This window comes from Schistocerca gregaria, chromosome 2 (assembly GCF_023897955.1).
Source record: "Schistocerca gregaria isolate iqSchGreg1 chromosome 2, iqSchGreg1.2, whole genome shotgun sequence".
Taxonomy (NCBI): domain Eukaryota; kingdom Metazoa; phylum Arthropoda; class Insecta; order Orthoptera; family Acrididae; genus Schistocerca; species Schistocerca gregaria.
The window spans coordinates 473,902,619-473,928,770 of record NC_064921.1 but is presented as its reverse complement, the minus strand read 5'-3'; the positions used below and the strand labels follow the sequence as shown (position 1 = coordinate 473,928,770).

Genomic DNA, 26,152 nt, shown 5'->3' with positions numbered 1-26,152 from the left:
CCGATAGTGCTTAACTTCCTTGATCTCACCGGAACACGTGTATCCACTGCAGCAAGGCCGTTGCCCAATACGGTACTAAACTAGTACTAATATTTCGAAACTGAAAATTTAACATTATGTATGTATTTAATTTTCTATTTTATAATGTTTTTTAACATTGCTCTAAATGCCATTATTAGGGCTAGAGTGTCTTTAGAAAGGTGCAAATGTCGACTGTCTGACTGGATAACTGAATATGAAGTTAGCGCTTAGTGGTCAGATATCCAATTCATCCAATACATCTCAGTGGGCATGAAGAACAAATGAGTTGTTCAATCGCTTCTGTCCCATTGTTGATCAGAGATATGACTTCAGACGTCTAAGGGTGCTAAATGACCATTCTGCTGTTGCTGTCATGATTGGTACTACTTGGAGAAGCTTAATGCACTTCACTACTTCACATAACATTTCTCCAACTGCAGGCTCTTGTGTAATGTACTTTCTTACATCACGCATGTTTTTTTAAGACTGGTTTCTTTTATTAGTGATATTGGCTAACATATTCAAGTGTAAGTGCAGTCTCTCAAAGTCTAGGTCTTTTCAGAAGAACTCAGTTGATTTTTCCAAATTTGTTTCACCTCTGTTTACTAAAAACAAGCACTCTTGTTCAGCTGCAATGACCTGTGTGAGTCCAGTTGAAACAAATCAGATTGCACCATTTCACAACCTTCAATGTAAATAGCTTTGAGGTTTTGAAAGTGTATGGTGAGCTGGCTTCATTGTTTTCATACTTCTTTGGTATACTTCGATTCCGAGGAAGCGAAGGATCATCAACTTGTGAAGGTTTTTCTTTAAAATTCCCAAAAGTCTTCAAAACTATCACACCTTCCATTCAATATACAAATCAAGCCCTCATATTTTTTTTCCAGATCAGCACCACTTAAAAAAAGTCCCATCCTTTTGTTGGATTCCCTTATGGTGTTTATTAAGTCCTTGGATAAAGCCATAATATCCCTCACAGAAGTAAGATGGTGGAGACTGTCTAAAAGTGGCAAGTCTAAACTGTGAGCAGTGCAGTGCACATATTGTGCCTTTGGTTGTATATCCAAAACTAACTTTTTTATTCCTTTGAACTTACCTCTCTTACTCGAGGCACCATCATAGCACTGTCCTCTTAAGTTATCCATTGACAAATCAAGACGAGCAAAAACGTCTTTTAAAATACTAAACAGAGTTTGTGATTCAGTGTTGGGGATCTCAATAAGCCAATAAAGTCTTTGTTTATGATTAAGGAATCATCAACAGTACAAATACAAAATGACACTTGTTCGCGAATCGAAGAATCACTTGTTTCGTCAACCATAATAGAAAAATGTTCAGTCTTCTTGATGGAAACCAATACCTTTCTCAACACAGACTTTCCTAGTGGTTCAATGATCTCGTTCTGAATGTCGTGGGACGTCCACTTATACTCTGAATGTTCTAATCAATTTTTAAACTCACGTATGTCATTCTTTTGGATTTCAAACAATTGAAAAAACTGAGTTTACATCTTCATGCCCTCTAATTGCTAGTCCTTGTTAGCATAGAAATCGCACAGCAGTAAAAATTTTCTCAAGAGCTAAATGGCCTTTCTTCATATCACTGTCTAACTGTTCATTCAATTGAGAGGCCACACTTCGATTAATGATAGAATTTAGTTTCAGAACACCTTCTTTGTGCGTAAACATATTTTCATGTAGACGGAATTTTTCCAAAGCCTTTTTCCAGTTGGAAAACCCTACAGAAGTAAATGCATCTTCTTCTTTTGAAGAAAATATTGTCCAGGCTTGGGCTGCGAACAGTTCTCGCCTGATGATGACAAAGCAACTAATGACACAATAATTGTTGGAGGTTGACTTATAATATCATCAACTTCCAAGTGTGCCTTTTTATTAACAGATTTATCAAATGGTTCAAATGGCTCTAAGCACTATGGGACTTAACATCTGAGGTCATCATTCCCCTAGTCTTAGAACTACTTAAACCTAACTAACCTAAGGACATCACATGCATCCATGCCTGAGGCAGGATTCGAACTTGCGACCATAGCAGCAGCGCGATTCTGGACTGAAGCGCCTAGAACTGCTCGCCCACAGCGACCAGTAACAAATTTATCCATTGCAAAACTTAATTCACAATATACTAATGTAAACGAATAAAATGTAGTCATATAAAATAGACCACTACACACTAAAGTCAAAACACTAAACACGTCTGCACCATGCACTGAACGAAACTATCCTCAATGAATGACTGCGACAGCAGGGTGGGCTTTATATAGCCATGGCGTCATAATGTTTTGAAGTGTTAAGTGACGCAAGGTGGAGGGTTCCAGGTGCTTCTGCTCCAGTCCTTTTGATGTTGCCGTGGCCGCAACGTTGGCCTGCCGGCGCCAGACTTTACCCAAAGGTTCCTGCACCGGGACACATTCTAAGTCTGCCCGCAGCACCGTAACACTATCATGATTCACACCACTCGTTTTCTGTTAACCTGCTTACAGCCATAGTAATTATTTATTTTAAATCATTACTGAATGTATTTTAAAAGGTAACTATTGTCAAACAAGGAAAATAAAAAATTCCAGCATAATTTTGTAATTTTAGAAAGCATAAAGCTCCACCCCCCCCAAATGAATTTTTGAAGAGGCTTGGGCCGCCTCAGGCTCCATGGAGTCAGTGCCTGTGGGTGAGAAGGATAGTGGGTAGGATATTCCTAATTTCAGGGCACAGCAAGAGGTGGTTGAAACCTTTGCAAAGAATGTGATTCAGTTGCTCCAGTCCTGGGTAGTACTGTGTCACAAGGGGAATGCTCCTCTGTGGTCGGACAGAGGGACTTTGGTAGGTAGTGGATGACAGGAGATACAAGGCACAGATTTGTTTTTGTACAAGGTTGGGAGGGCAATTACAGACTGCGAACACTTCATTGAGACCGTTGGTATATTTCAAAAGGGACTGCTCATCACTACAGATGCGACGGCCACAGGTGGCTGCCTGTGTCCTATACACATTTCTCTAGAACCTGAACACCTTCTCCCCCATTTACTTCAACTGGCCTTACTCAACCCAAAAAGCAATCCTCCTTGATGTTGACCTACACCTCAAAGATGGTTACATCAGTACCTCCATCCATATCAAACCTACCAACCACCATGAATACCTCCACTTCAGCAGCTGTCACCCATTCTATACAAGTCCCTTTTATACAGCCTAGCCACCCGCGGCACTGGTAAGGTCTTATGGGACCAAACTGCTGAGGTCATCAGTCCAGTCACCTGCGGCCGTTGCCTCTGTAGTGAAGAGCAATCCCACTAAAAAAATACCAAGGGTCTCAGTGAGTCTTTCACAGAATGTAATTACACTCACAACATTGTACAAAAACAGATCTCCTGTATCTTATCTCACCAGACACCCACCACCTACATAAGTCCCACTGTCCATCCACAGAGGAGCATTCCCCTCAAGACATAGTACCACCCAGGACTGGAGCAACTGAATCACATTCTCAGCCAGCGTTTTGACTACCTACCCCAGAGCCCTAAAATGAAAAATGTCCTACTCACTATCATTCCTACCCCTCCTACAGCAATATTCCTCCGCCCAACGAACCTTCACAATATCCTTGTCCATCCCTACACAACTCCTGCTCCCAATCCCCTTGCCTCAGGGTTCATCTCACTGTAATAGTCCCATGCAACCACCCACCACCACTGCCACCTACTCAAGTTCAGTCACAAGCATCACATATCCCATCAAAGGCAGGGCTACCTGTGAAACCAGTCATGTGGTCTACAAGTTAAGCTACAACCAATGAGCTGTATTCTATGTGGATGTGACAACCAACAAGCCATTTGTCCACAAAAACGAGGACCTACAAACTATGGTCAAAAAACAGCGGGACCATCCCAATGCTGAGCAGGCCACCCAACACGATGTTCTTCATTACAATGACTACTACATCATCTCTACCATCTGGATTCTTCCCATCAACACCAGATTTTCTGAATTGCATAGGTGGGAACTCTCCCTGCAATATATCCTGCATTCCCATAACCCCTCTGGCCTCAACCTACGATAGTTATTATCCCTACCCTTCTAAAGCCTGCCCTTTTCCCATTGCAGCACTACACAGGCCTCCATTCCACAAATTCCTCATTTCCTGCAAACTACCCCCCCCCCCCCCCCCCCCCCCCCGTCTAACCTCCTGACTGCACCTAGCTGCCATACCTCTCTCCACCTTGTCCCTGTATGCTCCCAGAAGCAGCAATTTACCTTTCCCCATCCATACTCAGCTGTACCTCCCCCTCCCCATCCCAGTCTCCTCCTTATCTCCGCTATCCACTTGCTTCTCCTGTCATGCGCTGCTGCTTGCAGTCTGGCCTCAACAGCCTGAGACTGTCATCATGTGTGTGAGTTGCATTTGCATTAGTGTGTGTGCGTATGTTGTCTACCTCGAACGTAGGCCTTGTTGGTCAATGCTCACTTTCTGACAATCTTTTGTTGTTCCTATCTGAGACTCAGCATCTCCGCAATATGGTAAGTAGCAACTATCCTTTTCATAATATAGAAATATGACTGGTCTTTTAGGCAAATGCACTCATTCAATATGGTTTCTTTTTTAGGGTGTCTCTACATCCAAGCCCAGTAAGACAATCTGATAAAATAATAGGCGCAATTAACCAACTGTTGATAATATCAAACCACAAATTTCCAGAAAAATAATGTTTGAAATAGGTCTCTTAATTTGTATGTCAACATCTGTCAAGCAACCACTGTGTGTTATATGCAAATCTAATGCTGTCACGCTACTTTCTTCATTAGACTGTAAGAAGGAAATTACTCAGTGATCAGCAATTACATACAGATAAAATTGCACTTGCTAAGGTTTATATCATGCTGATATGATGAAAATGATACAAGTCAGGCCAGTCATCTTTTGTACATGCAGCACTGATATCTCTTGGATAGTTTGTTAAAAGTACTCTTTAGTTATGAAACCACCTACAATGTCTTTCACAAGTAACAACCTATGGTCATATAGCCTGTTGATATATTTTGCATGTGTACAGATGTGGTGCAATCAAATGTTCAAATGTGTGTGAGTTCTTAAGGGACCAAACTGCAGAGGTTCAAATGGCTCTGAGCGCTATGGGACTTTACATCTGAGGTCATCAGTCCCCTAGAACTTAGAACTACTTAAACCTAACTAACCTACGGACATCACACACATCCATGCCCAAGGCAGGATTCAAACCTGCAACCGTAGCAGTCGCGCGGATCCAAACTGTAGCGCCAAGAACCGCTCGGCCACACTGGCCGGCAAACTGCAGAGGTCATCGGTCCCTAGATTTACACACTACTTAAACTAACCTATGTTAAAAACAACACACACACACCCATGTCTGAGGGAGGACTCAAACCTCCAGTGTGAGGGGCCACACAGTCAGTGACATGGCGCCTCTAACTGCGCCGCCACTCTGCGCACCATGGTGCACTCTTTTAACTATTAATATTACTAGTCAATCAGCTTTAAATTGCAGTGCTATTTGATTTAGGCATATCAAAAAAGGAGTACATGCAAAATGTATCAAAATGAAAGCCATGTATAATACCTATACCAAGTGGCCAGATGGGGAATTGGAACCCTTCTCAACCCACACAAGAATCTTATTTGTTAAGTACAACACTGTTTCATTTGGTTGGTCATGTCAGGAGACAATTTAAGTTATAAAATGACAATACTGTAGCTAAAATCAAATTTATCAACTAAACAAACAAAGAATAAGGTTATTCTGTACCTATATTGCAACTAAAAGTCAGTCTTTCAACAGCAACAATACATCACAGTAGATTACATACTTTACGAACAAAAATTAAATATGCTACCTGTAGAACACCATACAGCACTGGATTTTGTTTATTACCGGATGTACCTAAGGTTTTATCTATGAATGCAATTCCATGCTTTCGAGAAGTGCACAGTACAATCAGGAACTCGTGCACTGATTCACACACCACAGATTTGCCTTCCTGTTCGTCTGTCTGTAAATCATAAAGGATAAACTGTACAAACAACAACAAAAACGGAAAACGTTCACTTGCATTTAAGAAAAACTCACAAGGATGGTATATGAAACATGCCACAGTTTCTAACAATGGAAAAACCAGGATGGAATAATGCAATATCATGAAATGGATAGATTACTGCTCACCATATAGTGGAGAACCTGAAACACACACACACACACACACACACACACACACACACACACACACACAAATGCAACTCACACAGACATGCTCACAGTCTCTGGCCTTGGCAGCCAGAGAGTCTGTAGGCCTGTGTGTGTGAGTTGTATTTTCATGTGTGTGTGTGTGTGTGTGTGTGTGTGTGTGTGTGTGTGTGTGTGTGTGTGTGTGTGTGTGAGGGGGGGGGGGCAACTAAAACAGCAGTGACTTTCCCTCTAAACACCCTAACGGGCTTTCTAATTTGCCAGACTTGGGCTGTTACACAAAAGGATATGCTAGCAGATGACAAGAGCTTGGTGGTGGCAGTGGTTATTGTGGTATCTTTGTTTTGCAGACACAAAATCGTTGAAACCATTAGTGGCCACATAATTGTAGCTCATGGATTGCCTCAGCGTATACCTTTTGTACAATGCCTTCCGTCTAAAAAATTTTATCATCATTTTATGACACTACTATGAAAATGGAAGATTACTACACGCCATACAGAGGAAATGTTGAGTCGCAGACAGACACAATAAAAAGTCTGTCATATATGTTGAGCTTTTGGCCAAAAGGCGTTTTACTGAAGTGGAAAACTATGCCCTTTCAAAGCAATTCACACACAAACACGACCACGGTCTCTAGCCAACAAGTTGCGCTTGTCCGAATGTGCATGTGTTGCCTACTGCAGAAAAAGGCCTTTCGGCCAAAAGCTCAACATATATGGCAGTCTTTTTACTGTGTCTGTCTGCGACTCAACGTCTCTTCTTTATGGTGAGCAGCAATCATCATTCCACCTGGATTTTCCATTGGTTAAATTTATCATGATTTTTAACTATTTATAATCTTTAAGGTTAATGGTTACTTTTCTATGAGGAAACACAAGCTCACAGGAAAGACAAATTTTAGGATTACACATATGACATTAAATAGATTTACCCTTTGACTGCTGTAGACACACTGCATAATTATTGTGTAATGCTTGATGAGAAAAATACTGTGTTAGGGAAGGTAAATGAAGGATTTGAATTTGTTTGGAGAATTTTGGGGAAGAATAATGCACTTGGCACGCAAACAGCATACAAAGCATTAGTGTACATATTAAAGAGTGCACCCCCATGCAAGTGTTTAAGTGTTTGCACATGGGCACATGCCCCCCCCCCCCTCCACACACACACACACACACACACACACACACACACACACACACACAGGAGAGAGAGAGAGAGAGAGAGAGAGAGAGAGAGAGAGAGGAGAGAGAGAGAGAGAGGAGAGAGAGTGGGGGGGGGGGAGGGGAGGGGGGGAGGGAAGTAATACTAACAAATGTAGCACTTTCAGAAAACAAGTAAACAAAGTCAGAAAGTCAAATATGAACATTTCAGTTCCTCTTCGTAGGGAGAGGTGTCAAACAATAAGTGATAATGGTAGATAAATAATAATGGAAAGTAGTGAGTTGTTTAAAGTTCATGATTCACAAGAAACACGCGATCTAGTGTGATTCACAAGATAACCGAATCACAACTTTGAAATTTTAAATTCGGTATGAAAGTCGAAAGTCAAAGTTAGAAATGGAGTAGAAAGAAATACAGCTGAACTAATCACGGTGCTTACTAACTGACATTTTATATGCATTGATCCTCAGGGGACCATATCCCAAGTTTCAGAAGTCGTAGTAGAGGCACAGTGATTCCAAGAAAGCTTTTGAGAATATTTGAACCATCCTGAACATGCCCCTGTAAGAGGGGTAGCCATCAATTTGCCAGCTAAACAATGCTACAGTTATGTAGTTAAACCTGATACCAAAGACAGGGATTCATGTCAAATTCTTCTGAATGTCTTATGTGAGAATTATTTCAAGCAGATAGCTTGAGAACTGACTCACCTTAGGTCTCCAAGGAATTAACAGACTTGAAGTTTTTGAGTCATGACAAAGGACTGAGAGTATCATATCATACTTAATTAAAACTTTGTGGTATTCATCCTATACCCTAATTTCCAGTTATTTGTACTATACAGATTAAATGGATAACACAGTTATTAAATATGATTTCAATTACAATGGAAAATGCATGTCAGCAAACTTTGACTGACTGCTTGAGTTAGAAATTCAATCTTCTTTCTTTTACAAAATGATTGTCAGATTAAACAAAAATACTTCAACCTGTTTCATTGAATTATAAAAGAAGTATTAGAGTGGTTCATAGTGTGAATAGAACATTTATGACTGGCTCACAGCATACCTGTTGTATCAGACTATCAGCATCTCCTTTCCATTTCTGAGGACCTTTCCATTCATACAAGCCTATAAGAGACCGAATTATAGGAACACTAAATGTTCGCAATTTGTTGGTCTTTGAGACTGATGGGTTTTCTAGCACTTTAGATCGTAACGTAGCTAATACCAGAACTACCAAGTCAGCACTATCATACAGAAGGCCAGGAATTATGCTGTTTATATATCCTGCAACAGACAGGATACATTTTATTATGCTACTAATAAAGAAAAATCACAGTTGATATTTCTCAAAAAACATTACACAAAAAATAAACATAATACATTGTCGAGACCAAAATAATAAAAATGCAGCATGTAATACACAAACAAACAAACAGCACATAGGATTTTCTGTTTAGTTTCTCAAGAATCAAGATCTGAAATTAGTGTGGGGATTTTGATAAAGGTGACTGGTGAGTCTGGAACTAGCATAAATAACAAGCGTTCTTATTTTAACACTCCACTTCTTTTGCAGATATCATGAACTTTCTACATCTGTGTGTGTGGTAAATAAACAATCCATCATTTGTTTTGCAAATACCATACTACTAGTCTTACACTGTGCTACTGTAATTTATTATTGATTAACAATGAGCTCTTCACCTTTCTCTAAACAAAATAATTCTCATAAAAATGTGTTTCAAAAGGTGTTGAAAACACACTTACCTTTATGATTAGGAAACCATATTATAAAAGAAAGTTATCAAATATGACATATCAACAAAACAATGTATGTGAAATTACATATAAAGTATAACAGCTGCGGATTCTGTATGGAGTATGTTCTTTTGGACACGTCTGAAAGAACAGACACCATGCTTTCATACAATTCAAAAAAAACAAAATAATATATATGTGCTTGCAAGGAGCAGCACGTACTTGCCCCCCCCCCCCCCCCCACCCACCCTTACACACACACCAGTAAATTAGCTATTTCTTATTTTCCTATGCTCACCTTTTCTATCAAGAAGTAGGCGAATAGTAAAATCCGATCCACTCACAAAGAATGACAATAAATAATGTATGAAGCAACTTCGCACATTGTGTTTCTCCTCTGATGCCTGTGAATGTTTTACAAGAAGCTCCAAGACAGGAGGGCTCAGTGTTATTTGTACTGCCACCTCATGTGCCAGTTCAGAACTGACGGTCACAACAGCTGTAATAACAAACAATACATTCAAATGTTTATCAATACTCAATAATTCTAAGCGAACTAAAAAGCAAAAGTGAGGCACAAGCAAAAAAAAGGGGGAGGGGAGGGGGAAGGGGGGGAGTGAGAACAGCAAAACAGTGATGTGTCCTCTCCCTTAAGCACCAATAAAATTTAAACATAACAATCTTTACAAAATACATATGGTGTACTTTAATAATTTGGATGCAAACAGTTACAACCTGGCAATGTACTTAACATCAATTATTTACACATTTGAAAAGTGTGAACATCATATTGCCAATCTGGTGGATTTTGTTTGACAGCTGAATTCTCTGAGGTAGAATCATTTGGATTTATTTATGAGTTTTTATGTGGTACCTCTATTTACGCAGGCCCCTTTGGAAGAGTCCTTAAGTTTGATTGGTGAAAAACTCAATGAGGAGAGGGTGAAGCTTTTTTCACCATGTACTAACATCCGTGTATTTTTCAATTGATGACAATATTTTTGAACAGGATGACAGAGTGGTTACGGGTAGCCCTGTACCACCCACAGTTGCCGATTTTGCATAGAGGACTTCGAGGGTAGGGCAGTGAGGAATTCAGCTTCGCAATCAATGTGTTTCTGGAGGTATGCTGACAACACTTTTGTTGATGGCCCAAAGGAAGTACAATGGGACATAGAGTTCACTGTAAACCAACACACACCAATTGATTTCTGCATACAAATATTGTGATCCACTGAACCAACGTGGTGGCATCCTGGTATGTAAAACATATGCTATTTCCAACACAGATAGTCTAACACAGGAACCTGCACACTTGGTGTCTGTGTTATGAATACTTGAGAAGCAGATTCATCAGACAATGGAGCCTGGACCATCCCAGAAGTGCACGAAGAGGAGCTCAGATCTGTGGCCTTTATTTCTCATGGTGGGACCATATCCATTACAAATGAAAGAATTTTAATGGAATTTAACATTAAGGATGTGTTTCATCCAGCTGCCAAGGTTAGGGCATTACTTACCTCTATGAAGGATGATTTGGGACTTAAGGAGCCTAGCACATAAATTTTACTTGTCACTGAGAGAAAGCTTATATTGGCCAATCGATTCACATAGTTCAGGATAGGTGTGTGGAACATCGCTTACAACAGCTTGAAAAATGGCAGCAGCAAAATACTGCTTAAATGAGGGATACAAGAAGATATATAACAAGAACCTGATAGCTGCCAGAGAATCTAGTTTTTAGTATATTGTTTACAAATTAGAGTAGTAGACAATTCAATTAATAGAGACAGGATTTTCCTGTTAGTATGACATGGAATCCTGTATCATTTCTTATTAAAACACAAACTTTTTGGTGCACCCAGCCCAAGTGTTTGAGAATAGGCCGGGCTAAGTGTCAGAGAACAGTCACTGAACACTATACACAGTTAGCACTGTTGTTCTACTAGGGGCATCACCACAAGATCAATCTTGGGGGCAACACCTGTGATGGGCTGCGCATGCACCATGTTCAGAATGGGGACCAATACAGGATGATGAATTCAGGCCTTGGCATCAGTTTTCAGCACAACTCAGCTGCAATGGCAGAGGACACTACCAAGAAAACATCCAATATTTGGGAGTTAAAGGGAGTAGGACATCAAACAGGCTGGCTGGGAGCAGGAGAGGCACCATTGGACTTTTTAATTTCCACTGTCTCTACTATTACAAATAAATTCATAAAACTTTGCAGCATGACCAGCGAAGGTTCAGGATTTACACTCATAGCAGTGAAAGTCCAAAAACATACCAAATTAAATTTTTTTACATGTGAAATTTCATCATTTTTTAAAACTTACTATTGGCTGCATTTGTTGCTATAGGTACACATTTCTTCATAAGTAAGAGAGATTCTTCGATGAATTTTGCACAGCATACAAACCATACTTACAGGTGTATGAAACTCTAGAATTTATTTAATTTATGAAGAAATGAATGAGCTGTTACATTTTAAGCTTCATTTTTAGAAAAACATTCCAATTTTACCACAGGTTTTAACAGATATGGAAAGTTCTAGAGTAATCTGCAATCTCAGAAAAATGAGGTGCCTCCAATGAAGCAATAATATTTTCAGTAACTTAAAAACTGCAGAAGTTCATCTTTTACAGTCATGAAATATTTTTACAAGGAACCTTGGACCTAACAAATTTTAAACATTTCATGTACTGCACCATTGCATCATCCCTAAAACCTACATGTATGTATCAATTTTATTTATTAATTTAATATGACTCCTATGCACACTCATACCAGGCTGTTCACTCGAGATTTATTTCGTCATAAAATATGCCTGGAGAAATTGAAGAATCACATAATTTAATATGCTTTTAAACATTTTTCATCATGGAAATGTTTGCCAGAATATCATATCGTCATCAGTAATGTATTGTTATTTTTGGCAATAGCACTGTTTCAATGTGACTGCAGTTAATATAAAAAAACCACTGTAATTTAAAAGTGGTCAATAGCTTGAGTTAGCTGACACCACCATCGAAAAGAGTGCCAAAAGACACTTCTATTGAGGAGATATAAAATAAATGTTTAAACAATATTTAACGACATTTAGTTTTCTTTCAACATGAGCGCACTGCGACAAGAATGTTAGCTTTTTTTAACAAACCTTTATTTATACTTATTGTGAAAGGTCTGAGTGTTATAGAATGTTTATAATATTCCTTTATTAAATATTGTTGTAATGTACTAGTTTGATGCACGTAATGGTGAAGTTGACTCAAAATCATGTCTGCACAACATAAGAATGGTGTGTTTTTGGTGGAGATGCCCTTCTGCCAATAAAAGTTAGACAGTGGTGGAAGAGTGCTGGAATCATGTGAAAACAGACACATTCTGAATAGGATGCCCAAGGAAGCAATTCTGGACACTTTTATGTTAAATGAAACTGTGTGTTTCCAGAGGTTTGGACATAGGTGTGAATGGTAATTTGGAACAAGGAGGAAGGCATGCTAGGGTAATCAGTGCACTCATGCAAAGCTGCTGTGCCAGGGTGGCATAGCAGTTAACAGAACTGCCTAGTGAGCAGGAGACCTGGGTTTGTATCCTAGCCCTGGTACAAATTTTCATTTGTCACTTCAGTCTGCTTATATAGATCATAGATGTTTGAGACTTAAAAAGGTCTCTGGAACCATGTGGTTTCATTTGATTAAAGCAGGTTTCATTTGATTAAAGCACCTATGTCTGGGTTTCAGGCATGTAGTTAGATATCCTCTGCAATACCGTTCAAGTTTAGGGGTAATACCACATGGCAGAGGTGTAATTGAGAATCTGGATTGAGGAGGAAGACGTGCTAAGGTAATCCATGAAATTGCATCAAGTCACAGTGCCGCGATGGTATAGTGCCGACTGCTAAGCAGGAGACCCAGATTTGACTCCCGGTCTTGGTACAAGTTTTCATTTGCCGTTTCAGTCTGCATACACACATCACTTATAAGTTATTTCTGGAAGGAGGCAGACCTGCCTATGGTAATGTGTGTTGCTCATTATCACTTGTGTGTTATTGTGTAAACTGTCATACTTTGAATTATTTAAGCTATCAAATATTTTGTGTATTGTGGTCACAAAATACACTTAGTTTTTTGAAAGATTTGGATGACTATTTTGCTTGAGGATTCTGCTAGGATTTTCTTAACACTCTGAACACAACTTTACTGTGTTTTATAAGGATATCTTTCTGTCTGTGTTAAAAATGGTTATCACAGGTACGCTTTCTATTTACCTGAAGTTTATTTTCTTTAATAAACAGTAATCAACAGAATTCTCCAATATCACTTACATCAATTACTGACATTAGAATGGAATGCTTTTTATTAACTCTTCATTTGTCTTGTATTTAATATTTATGTTTATTTTGATAATTCATAATTCTAGCCAATGCACTTAGTGTCTGACTGCAGGACCACAGCTAGAGGTTGTTATTTGCAGCGAGTTATCTGCTGGGCGTGAAAGCAGAAGTGTGGCTTGATCCTACAAGATTATCGATCTATTCACTTTCAACAGCATCACGCATAGCCCATTACCTACGGTACAAGCAAAATCAGGTAATACTGCAATGGGTCTGCTCGTACGGGAGCTGGGTGGAGCAGCCACAACTCAGCAACAGGATATCCATTAAGTATAATTGCATAGTGTCCTGATCTTTCTTGCGTTTACGTTTCTCTCAATTGCCAGCAAAACTATTTCACTGAATTTAAGTTACATTTGGTCAATGCCTACTAAGTTTGTTCAGAGGAAATGGAGAGTGTCCTTAGGAGTATGTCAGCTGAATTTTTAACTGCTTTTTTAAACAGATATATTGTGTGTTTACTTTTAGTGGATTTAGATGTTACTGTATTCAATCTCGCCTTGGGGTCACTAATTCCTGTATCTATCATGACATTTTCTATTCACTCTGGACTGTTTGTCACTAACATGTATAGCATTATTATCAAAAGCATTTACACTTTGTGTGAGCTTCTCATTCATTGTTTAAAATAAATTATTATCAGGAAATGGCTAAAAATCTTTTGTGCTCTCCTACAAATGTTTACAATGTAATGCTGTCACATTTCCACCAGGAAAGCAACATATTATTGTCTTTGCTGTCTGGCTTGCTTGTCATTAGGTGAAGTTGCATCCCATCTTTAACACACATTTTGACATTCTCAAGTATGCCATCCCAAGAAACCCAGTCTCACAATCTGCTATTCTTGGACAAAGGGCTTTTACTGATTGATATAGCCTCATGTTGCACATCTAAAAAAAGAATCAGTAACTACATTTGGAAGAAAAGACTGTGAGATGATTGTTATATAAATTAAAGTGTCAAAGCTTGATTTTGTTTTCTAATCTCATGTGTAAAGTTAATCGAGAACTTTTATCCAAAAATATCTTTTCTCCTAATGTATTTTGTGTATGTACTTTTCCCTGCCACAAGCTAAACATTCACATGTTGACACACTAATATAGACTCAATAGCTCCATAGTTTTATTTGCAATCAATGTATGTTCACAGCATTCATATATTACTACTTGAATAACTATAGAAGCTCTTGCTACAGTAGGTCAATATCAAACTAAACCAATTAAACAATATCAGTTCAAAGAATGCAATAAACTTTGGGTCCCTTCATTTAGTGATACTACATACACAACTGTAATGGTATTTGCCCTTCTATTGGCAACCACATTCTTCACCTAACATGGATAAAATCTCTGTGGAGATGCAGTTCACTCAGTGGCTTAATGCACACCATTTCCATCAACTGGTGTGATCATTAGGGAACTGTTATATACCTTCTACCTACTTCCTAAAATTCACAAACCCAAACATCCTGGCCGCCCCATTGTAGCTGGTTACCAAGCCCCCACAGAACGTATCTCTGCCTACGTAGATCAACACCTTCACCCATTACATGCAGTCTCCCATCCTTCATCAAAGACACCAACTACTTTCTCGAACGCCTGGAATCCGTACCCAGTCTGTTACCCCTGGAAACCATCCTTGTAACCATTGATGCCATTTCCCTATACACAAATATCCTGCACGTCCAGGGCCTCGCTGCAATGGAGCACTTCCTTTCACGCCGATCACCTGCCACCCTACCTAAAACCTCTTTCCTCGTCACCTTAGCCAGCTTCATCCTGACCCACAACTTCTTCACTTTTGAAACAGTACCTCCATTATCACAGCTGCCACCCATTCCATATCAAACGGTCCCTTCCCTACAGCCTAGGCCTTCGTGGCAAACGAATCTGCTCCAGTCCTGAATCCCTGGACCATTACACCAACAACCTGAAAACAGCTTTCGCATCCCGCAACTACCCTCCCGACCTGGTACAGAAGCATATAACCAGAGCCACTTCCTCACCCCTTCAAACCCAGAACCTCTCACAGAAGAAACCCAAAAGTGCCCCACTTGTGACAGGATACTGGATCAGACTCTGAATGTGGCTCTCCAGCAGGAATACGACTTCCAAAATCCTGCCCCGAAATGAGATCCATCCTTCATTAAATCCTCCCCACTCCACCAAGAGTGTCTTTCCGCCGTCCACCTAACCTTCGTAACCTCTTGGTTCATCCCTATGAAATCCCCAAACCACCTTCCCTACCCTGTAGCTCCTACCCTTGTAACCGCCCCCGGTGTAAAACCTGTCCTATGCACCCTCCCATCACCACCTACTCCAGTCCTGTAACCTGAAAGGTGTACACGATCAAAGGCAGAGCCGCATGTGAAAGCACCCACGTGATTTACCAACTGACCTGCCTACACTGTGACACTTTCTATGTGGGAATGACCAGCAACAAACTGTCCATTCGCATGAATGGACACAGGCAGACAGTGTTTGTTGGTAATGAGGATCACCCTGTGGCTAAACATGCCTTGGTGCACGACCAGCACATCTTGGCACAGTGTTACACCGTCCGGGTTATCTGGATACTTCCTACCAACACCAACCTATCCGAACTCTGGAGATGGGAACTTGCCCTTCAATATATCCTCTATTCTCGTTATCCACCAGGCCTCAATCTCCGCTAATTTCAAGTTGCCGCCACTCATACCTCACCTGTCTTTCAACAACATCTTTGCCTCCACACTTCCGCCTCGACTTACAGCTCTGCCCTTACTCTTTGCCTTTAAATATGTCTGCTTGTGTCTGTGTATGTATGGATGGATATATATATATATATATGTGTGTGTGTGTGTGTGTGTGTGTGTGTGTGTGTGTGTGTGTGTGTGTGTGTGTGTGTGCGCGCGCTTACCTATCCTTTTTTCCCCCTAAGGTAAGTCTTTCCGCTCCCGGGATTGGAATGACTCCTTACCCTCTCCCTTAAAACCCACATCCTTTCATCTTTCCTTTTCCTTCCCTCTTTCCTGATGAAGCAGCCGCCGGTTGCAAAAGCTCAAAATTCTGTGTATGTGTTTTATTCATTGTGCCTATCTACCGGCGCTTTCCCGCTTGGTAAGTCTTGGAATCTTTGTTTTTAATATATTTTTTCCCATGTGGAAGTTTCTTTCTATTTTATTAAATATATATTCCAATTGTACTTGACAAATCCTTTATTTGGATAAAATTGTACATGCAGCCCAGATTTTGGGATGGAAATCCCATCCTCATGTGCTACAAAAAGCAAGGGTAACTGTGAAGAGGTATTCTTCATAAAACTGATTAACATTAAAAGAGGCCATACAAATTATTTTTGTCATCAGTCTTCTGAATAGTTTCATGCAGTCCACCATGAATTCATCTCATGTGTTAACCTTTTCATCTGTTAATAAGACTTGCAATCTAAGTCCTCAATTATTTGCTGGATGTATTCCAATCTCTGTCTTCCTATACTGTTTTTACCACCTACAGTTCCGTCTAGTATCATAGAAGTCATTCCCTGTTGTCTTAACAAATGTCCCGTCATCCTGTTCTTCTTCTTGTCAGTGTTCTCCATATGTTCCTTTTCTCACTGATTCTGCAGAGAACCTTCTCATTTCTTATATTGCCAGTCCACCTAATTTCCAATATTCTTCTGCAGCACCGCATCTCAAATGCTTCGATTCTCTTCTGTTCTGGTTTTCCCACCATCCATGATTCACTACCATACAATGCTACGCTCCAAATATACATTCTCAGAAATTTCTTCCTCAAATTAAGGGCTATGTTTGATACAAGAAGTCTTGTCTTGGCCAGGAATGTCCTCTTTGCCAATGCTAGTATGCTTTTTATGTCCTCCTTGTTCTGTCCATCACAGGTTTTATGCTGACTGGGTAGCAGATCTCCTGAACTTTGTCTACTTTGTGATTACCAATTCTGATGTTAAATTTATCGGTGTTCCCATTTCTGGTACTTCACTGTTTTTGTCTTTCTTCTATTTACTTTCAAACCATATTCTGTACTCATTGGACTGTTCATTTCATTCAAGACATCCTGTAATTCTTCTTCACTTCCACTGAGGATACTAACGTCGTTGGCGAATCTTACCACTGACATCCTTTCACCTTGAATTTTAATCCCACTCTTGTACCTCTCTCTCATTTCAGTCATTGCTCCTTCGACTGAGCAGCACGGGTGCAAAACTGCATCCCTGTCTTAAACCCTTTTTAATCCGAGAACTTCATTCTTGGTCTTCCACTCTTATTGTTCCATCTTGGTTCTTGTATGTATTGTATATTATACATCTTTCCCTATGGCTTACCTGTTTTCCTCAGAATTTTGAACATCTTGCACCATTTTACATTGTTGAACACTTTTTACAGGTCAACAGAACCTATGAATGTGTCTAGCACTACCATATGTCCGAGGTTCTCACCACCCCCCTGGACTTAATTTATGTTAATTCATTCCGTCTCAGCATTTCTTCACAGTAACTACTCTTTTCTTCACTCTGTTTTAGTTTTCTACAGCTTTCATTGTCCTACACATCTATTTTACACAAACGCACTCCCACCTCTGTTACGTAAAATGCACTTAGCTTTTCACTATTATTAACTCGTGCATGATGTTTAAGCAGTAATCTCTGTCTTGCACACTACCCTGTCTTCCACCTCTAAGCTCTCAGTGTCTGCCATCAATGTCCTATCCCTGTGGTACAAACTGACCTGCAGTCCCTCCTTAAAACCTCCTCAGGCCCTTCATAAGGATTAACACCTCAGTCCATAGACCTTCTCACTCACCCAAACCATGCACCCCAACCTTTTACCTTCTTCTTAAGATCCACAAACCCAATCATCCTGGCCGTCCTTTAGTTGCTGGCTTCAAATCACCCACCAAATGTATATCTGCCTTAGTTGATCAGCACCTATAACCCATAGTACAAAGACTCCCCTCCTATATCAAAAATACCAACCATTTCCTAAATCATCTGAAATTTGTGCCAGTCCCACTCCCACCATAGGATTCGCTTATCGCTACTGATGCCACCTCCCTCTATACCAACATCCCCCACGTATACGGCCGGTCTGCTACTGAACATGACAATCATAGCTGCGATGCTTCTTTCACCACATGCCCCATCTGGATTCTTTCCCCAGACGCCAGTTTCTCAGAACTCCACAGGTAGGAACTAGCACTATCACACGTCTTTGGTTCTCACCACCCCCCTGGACTTAATTTATGTTAATTTCTTCCATCTCAGCATTTCTTCACATTAACTACTCTTTTCTTCATTCTGTTTTAGTTTTCTACATCTTTCAATGACCTACATGCCTATTTTTCACCACCGCACTCCCACCTCTATTACGTATATTGCACTTAGCTTTTCACTCTTATTAACTCATGCATGATGTTTAAGCAGTAATCTATGTTTTGCTCATTACCTGTCTTCCACCTTTAAGCTCTCAGGTTTTCAAATCTCATCCAATGCAGTCCCCAACAATCAGTATTTCCTTCTCATCTTGCGCCGAGAGGCTTCCCTGACCCGCAGTTCTGGATGACTTTTCTGAAATTTACCCCTTTTCCTAGAGCTCTCCAGTCCTTTTTCTTGACCCCTCTTTCTTCCCCTTCAACCCTTCTGCCTGAAAAAGGAGCCACTGACTGCAAAACTTTGCCTAATTACAATCTTATTTTATATGGGTGTGTTCCGCTGCTGCTTGGTAAGTAGATTTTCTATCCTGACATATTTTGCTATTACCACTCAATACTGTCTTACAAAAAAATTTTTAGAGGTAATTCATCACTTTAAAAAAGTGTTAATAGTACAAAAGTGAGCAGTAAGAAAAATGTATAGTATTCTCCCAAGTGTATCATGTTGATACCTCTTCAAGGAGTTCAGCATTTTAACTGCGCCATCAGAAGTCATATATTCACTGCAGTTTGAAAAGCACAGTGATGTCCATACCTACAACACTAGAGGGAAAGATGGCATTTAGTACCTTTTGTTAAAGCTGCCAGTGGCTCAGGAAGGAATTCAATATGCAACAACAAAAAGTTTTTATCATTTTCGCAATATCATACAAAGTGTAACAGGTAACGAAGTAAGTTTTAAATCTAATTTAAAACCATTTCTCCTTGACTACTTCTTCTATTTCACTGTTGAATTTATTGAGCAACTAGTAGTCAGAAAATGAAAAAAAATTACGGTAGTTTTATGTGTAGGACTACAAAAATAATGTGTTCATTAATATTAACACCAATCATATATATACATGTGTACATACCCTGTAAACTGACTTGTTCCACATCATTTTGATAAAAGAATTGTTCAAATGATCTATGGAACATGGATCTAACTAAATAACTAACTTTGGCTGATGATTATGGGGCAGTCATGTTAGCTTTTTATCAAGGAGAGTTCCAAAAGTCTTTTATGCTTTTGAAAGATAGCAGGTAAATGATGCTGAAATAACTACAAAGTGGGTCGCAAGGTGTTCAACAAGACACACCGGTTCAAATATCACCACAGAGGATGAGATCTGGAACAGCTGTTGATCTTTGGTGGCCCATAAGACTACAGAATATTGCCCGCAATCAGGATGAAGAGGCAAATGTTCCCAAGAAGGAGATGTAGCATTCTCACGATTCAATCTTTTTGTGTTTAATTAGTTACCGAGCCTTAGCACAGAGCTGCTTAAAAGTGGTGAGCATGGTTTGTGAAGATACGTCCAAGAATCATGAATTTCTATTTTAATGTGTTGGTCTACCACAGCACAAATCGGCAGTGGAGGGGCCTGTAGTAGAAAAGGTAATAGCAATTCCAGCAGTGCAGACAACTGTGTTGGAAACATCTCCCATAAACCCACTGATGCAATCTGACTGAGATGGGTCGCAGATGACAGCAGATGCACACAATTGCCAGTTGGCTCTTCAAAACTACCATCTTGGCAACTGGTCTGTTGGGAAGTAACAAGGAAGTGACAGGATTACTGGAATGTGATGAATGTGATGAAGATTGTCATGTAGTGACCATTCTAGCAAAACCATGTGACTGGAGGAAGATAACGTTGATAGCCAGAAAGGTGCCATGGGCATCACTGAAATGTCCCATGGAGACAAAGATCCAGATCCAGATCAGAAAGAACCTGCTCAATCAGAAGGCTGCAACCAGATGATGTGGTCTGTCATTGTTGGGTTTAGAGCAACATCACTAAACGTCAGTTCAGAGTCTGATGGCATGGGAGAGACTGGTGCCTCAGGGTCACTGGAGTAGCCTTCTCCTGTGATTTCCTTTTGTCTTTCATTTTTTTGGGCAGTCCTGAATCATGTGAGAGCTTATCTGTGCTGCAAGGTGTAGGATACAAAAGGGAGTGGGCAGGCCAAGGACACACAGTTGGTGACTCTTTCACGCACTGGCTGACATCTGGTTCTTGTCTCTGGAATTCCAAGTAGAGAATTCGTGAATGGGTGCCCTGCCATCAGTAGCCATTGGATGAAGATGCTGATTCTCTGGCTGCATGCAGGGAGTCAGTGCTCCTGGAAATGAAAATTCAGGAACCACGAGAGGGGAGGCCTCTTGCCCCCATGGTCTAATTTACATGCACGGCTACCAGAGGTCTATGTGGAAGTAGTAAATAGCACGCCCTGGCCATAATAGTAGCAACAGAAGATACAGTACATAAACAATCATATTTGTTTGTGAGCATCAAATAACGAGACATAATTGGACACTTGCGGTTCCTGAATTATGCATTCTTTAATTAGGGTAGTACATTTCAGGGATTTGGAAAGTTGTCATTTCCACAATTAACACAGACAGCTGGTAGCAACATGGGAGTTCTTACATAGCAGCCAACCACAGTCTCCACAGGTCGGGTCATATGTACATTGGCAAACCATATGCCCAAAGTGTTGGCATTCAAAGCACAGCATTGGTGTGCATCATTCTACGTCAAATCATGGAAGTCGTGTCATCTATCATCTCAGATTGTCCTTAAACTTTGCACATTTGCTTATACTTATAACATAAGAACTTGTGCAAAATCTTTTTTTCTCTCAGACTAATAATTTTCTTTTTTTTTTTTTTTTTTTTTTTTTTTTTTTTTTTTTTTTTTTTTTTTTGTATCAGATGTTAAATGTAATGATATTCTGATAACCAGGCTCCGCAAAAATGTCAATGCAAAATGGCATTTACCTACATGGATGCTTTTGATATGGATTTTTTTTCATAAGTTACGAGAAGCACATACTTAACATACATGTAATTATTTTAGCAGTAAAGTTACAAAGAACAATACAAAAATTATATTTGTCGCTTTCCAATTTCTGGAAAAAGTACAGACATGTTGAAAAATGCTTATATCACAATCCTCCAATCTGGTGCGAACTTATAATTGGTCTTAAATAATTTCCAAGGCAGTACACATTGTAATAAAATAAAATTATTAATGTGTTTTCTATGAATGGACACACAAATAAATCTGAAATCACAATACTTTGTGTTGTGATGACAAAAATAATAATTCTAAGAAAGATCATCCACACCTGACACCCATTGCTTCAGATTTTCATGAAACTTTTTCTACTTGTTACTTTCTGCATGGCAATAGTCAATTCAAAAAAGGGGAAAAATGGAAATTGTTTACAGTCATAAATGCCACAACTGAAGTTCGTCATTTGGATTGCATTACTTCAGACAAAAATTAATAATAACAGAAAGTATCTGATTTTCAACAAATCAGTCATACTTCCCCAGATATTACAGACGGGATAAACCTTTATTAGAAAAAAATTAATAAATATTCTTGACTTAAGGGAATACAGAAACTCAACTTAAGCTATTATGGTCCAAACGATGAATTTTAAATATGTAAATAATATGTAAAACATTTTCTGACAGCTGATACAAGATTTGTTTGTATCAAAACTCTGACACTAAAAAGAAACATCCTGAGTTTTGATAGATATTGGATGTTTAACATACATCTCATCTCATCATTGTTCAGATGATCATTCAAATCAGTTTATGTAAATTGACAACCTATTGTAAGGCTGCCTGATGAAAGTACGGAGTCAAAAGTTATATATTTAATGGAAACATTTTTCATTACACGGTTTAGATTTATTTAGGGTGTCTAATTAGGATCTTTAAACAACAATTATTCTAGCCACACTAACGTTAATTTAAAACATACATGTTCAGAAAAGAATGACACTACTGGACCAGATGGTAAGAAAAAAAGTAGTTTAACATCTCCTCCTTCATCACAGACATTTCTGACGAAGGCAAAGTACCACCGGTCACTGTATACAGCTGCTGCAAAAGAATTTTGTTGTGGGGAATTTTCACTGAATGCAAAAAGCAAGGAAGGCTTTCCTGAAGTTGCTCTTCTAATATCTAAAGAATCACAAGGAAGTGGTTTGTAATGGTGAAAATTCCTGGTACCACGTATTATGTGGGTTGTTGAAAATCTCTTCTCGATGTTCTTGCATAGGAAATCTACAGCAAATTTCTCTAAAAAGTGAAAAAAACATTTGTCAACATTAGCTTTGCAGAAATCATAAACACCAGATGCAGTTGTTAGTCGTGCATCATCTACTAGCTGAAAACCAGTTATTCTCAATATACATTTTATACCTCCTGCCAAACCATCACACACAGATTTATTGTGACTATTAGCAAAAACCAAATGCTCATCATCAATAGAAAAATCATTTCTGTGCTCATTCAAATTTTTAAAGCTTTTTCTATTCTTATACTGAGTAGCACATCCATCAGTGAAATAATGCACTTTCTTCACTTGCAGCTAATGCTCTGCCAGCCACTTAAACATTTCTCTCCGGACAGCTTTTACAAATCCTACATCATGTTCCATATCATCACCTATAAAGCAGTGGCTCAATATTACCAATTTACTGTCTTCATTTATCACATAAACACACACGGGATGGATACTACAGCTGCTTCTTGTCCACTGGTAACTCCGAATTTCATTCTGAATTAAAAAACTGTAGTTTTCAGCTAAGTCCATTGACAGAATTGCTTTTTCCAGGGTTAGATGATCTTTCAATCTTTTCAATGATTTGGACTGACACTTAGATATAAATGAGTGTTGTTTAAGTCCCTGTAATTTTGTTACCAACAAGTTGATGTATTCACTAACAGTAGCAGACTGCTTTACCAATTCTGCCCGATGACCTGTGTTTATCCATTGGCTGAACTCAATTTCATCATCAGTATCTTTGTAAGCTAACTTCTGCCTTAATAATTTTGACAGTCACTGGGATCGTCAGCACAGTCATTATGCATGCAGTCAATAGTTTTCAGAGTCATATACAAGAAATGTTATAAGTTCTTTTTTCAGAGTCATATACAAGAAATGTTATAAGTTCTTTTATGTTTCTTCAATGTGTTATGTATCTAAAAGCAGTTTTACATTTTGGTAGATCACACACACACACACACACACACACACACACACACACACACACACAGAGAGAGAGAGAGAGAGAGAGAGAGAGAGAGAGAGAGAGAGACTCAGCAGCACCAGCTAAAATACACCATTTCAATCTTAGTGAACAAAATTTAGAAAGACCAAAGTTAATGTTTGTACTCCCACATTTAAAACAAGAGTATAGTTCTCTTAAGTTCCGAAGGATGAGTCTTTTTTGCATATATACATTCTTCTGAATGCTAACTTTGTCTTTTGCTCATGGTAACATTCGAGTATATTCATCAATTTGGTATAAATCAGTGGCATCAGCAATAACTTTCCTCCTTTTTGGTTTCCTTGCTTATCAGACCACACATACTCATTAATATTGAATTCTGACGTTATGTTTTCTTTTGACCAAGAGGATGGAGCTATAGTCAAAATTTGAATTTTTTAGGTACTCTTAACACTAGCCATTTTTTCTTTAATTAACAATATCATGGCATCAACACCTTTGGCTTTCTTGCCAAATTCACCATCAAATTTTTCTTCTCTATGGTAATAATCTTCAATACTGCAATCTAATGCCCATCACACTTTTCTTTCCAAAACAAGCTTCACTTTTTCTAGCTTCTTTTTGCCATATGGAGCCTTGCTGTGAATTGAAATACAGCGAATTTTTAAGGAAGAGCACCCCACATCAAGTAAAGTTTTATTTGCATCTTCAATAATTTGACTTTTTAGTATTGATTTGTGAAACGTCACCTCAGCGGCATCTGCATCACTTTCATTTCTATCACTGATGTCATTTTTCTGTTCATTAATCTTACAAAATGTTGTGCATAGTTTTTGGCCTGGTTTTACACAGATTCTTTTAGCACTTAATGTTTTAGGCAATGACAAGCAAACTGACCTCAAAGATTTTTTTCACTGTTTGTCTGTGTTTTTTGAAAGAACCACAACAAATTTGTGGCAGTGATAGTTTTCATTTCTGGTGCAAAGTGATATCAAAAGCGCACGAGAGTTTTTTTTTTTTTTTGGTCGTGTTTTGTTTTTTATCTTTTCCGTAAGACTATAGAATCTCCTAGTTTTTGTTACTTCTCTGGTTTTTTTTTAGTTTCTTCTCATTGATTGTGAGTTTTCACGAATAAATATTTTTTCGTTAACTCATTATACCGGACAGCTATACAATTATTTGTTGTAGGCTAGTCGTCTACACAATTGGTGACCTCCGATTAGGGAACTTTAAATCTTTCGTTAGCTAAGTCGAACATTAACTGCAAAAGCAATGAACGACAACGGCAAACGATACGGTTTGATAATGGAAGAAATTCATAGGCTTCAGAATGAGATAGAAACTTTACAGTTGCATATTTCGAAAGATCTGAACTTAAAGCATATACCAGACCAAAGGAATGACGTTGGTTCAACAATCATGACAGCACAACCACAGCAAGTAACAGCAATGGAGGTACCCACTGGTTTCAACACTTCACCAACTCAACAGTTGCAATTACGGGCACCCTCATTCATGCCTTCTCAGCCACACACATGGTTCGTGGTAATGGAAAATATATTTCTACAACACAGAATAGTCAGTGATCACGAGAAGTTCACCTTGGTGATAAGTAATTTGGACCATCAGACCTCGTTTTTGATATCTGACATTATAGTGAACCCGTCTACAGAATGAGCATACTGTAGAATGAAAGAAGAATTAATTTCTTGGTGTGTGAAGTCAGTCGAGTGTGTGTTTTGTGTGTGTTGGGGCTTATGGCCACTCAACATCGAGGTCATCAGCGCCCTGACACACATTAAAAGGAACGAACATGGACAGACCTAAGAAAACTAAAGCACACACTCAAAGAAAGCAGGAAAAGAAGGAAAATGCTACATAAGAAAGTAAAACCTAAGGAAAGGGGAAACATAGCAACAAGAATGTCACAGGAAATTGTTATTGGCTGGCCACTTACATAAAATATGGGCTAGCTTGTCACACAGTGAGCAAATTAAAATCCTCTCCCTAAAATCTTTGTAAAAACATTTGACATGCACAGAACTTTAAAACTTTAGCCACATTCGTCTGAGTGTTGCCTAAAAGAGATGGCAGGTCCGCTGGCAAGTCAGCTGCGGCCCGCTGGTCA

The 26,152-nt window shown here is 39.1% G+C and overlaps 1 protein-coding gene across 3 annotated transcripts in view; it reads right to left on the bottom strand.

Moving 5' to 3' along the window:
* The window catches only part of LOC126326445 (nucleolar pre-ribosomal-associated protein 1), a 170,176-nt gene that overhangs the window by 92,602 nt on the left and 51,422 nt on the right, over window positions 1-26,152 (bottom strand). For all 3 annotated transcript variants that reach the window (XM_049995641.1, XM_049995642.1, XM_049995643.1), the window contains exons 4-6: window positions 9,476-9,676; window positions 8,486-8,706; window positions 5,904-6,059 (exon numbers count right to left, since the gene is read on the bottom strand). In XM_049995641.1, coding sequence (XP_049851598.1) covers window positions 5,904-6,059; window positions 8,486-8,706; window positions 9,476-9,676 — 578 coding nt within the window. The remainder of the gene's footprint in view (window positions 1-5,903; window positions 6,060-8,485; window positions 8,707-9,475; window positions 9,677-26,152) is intronic.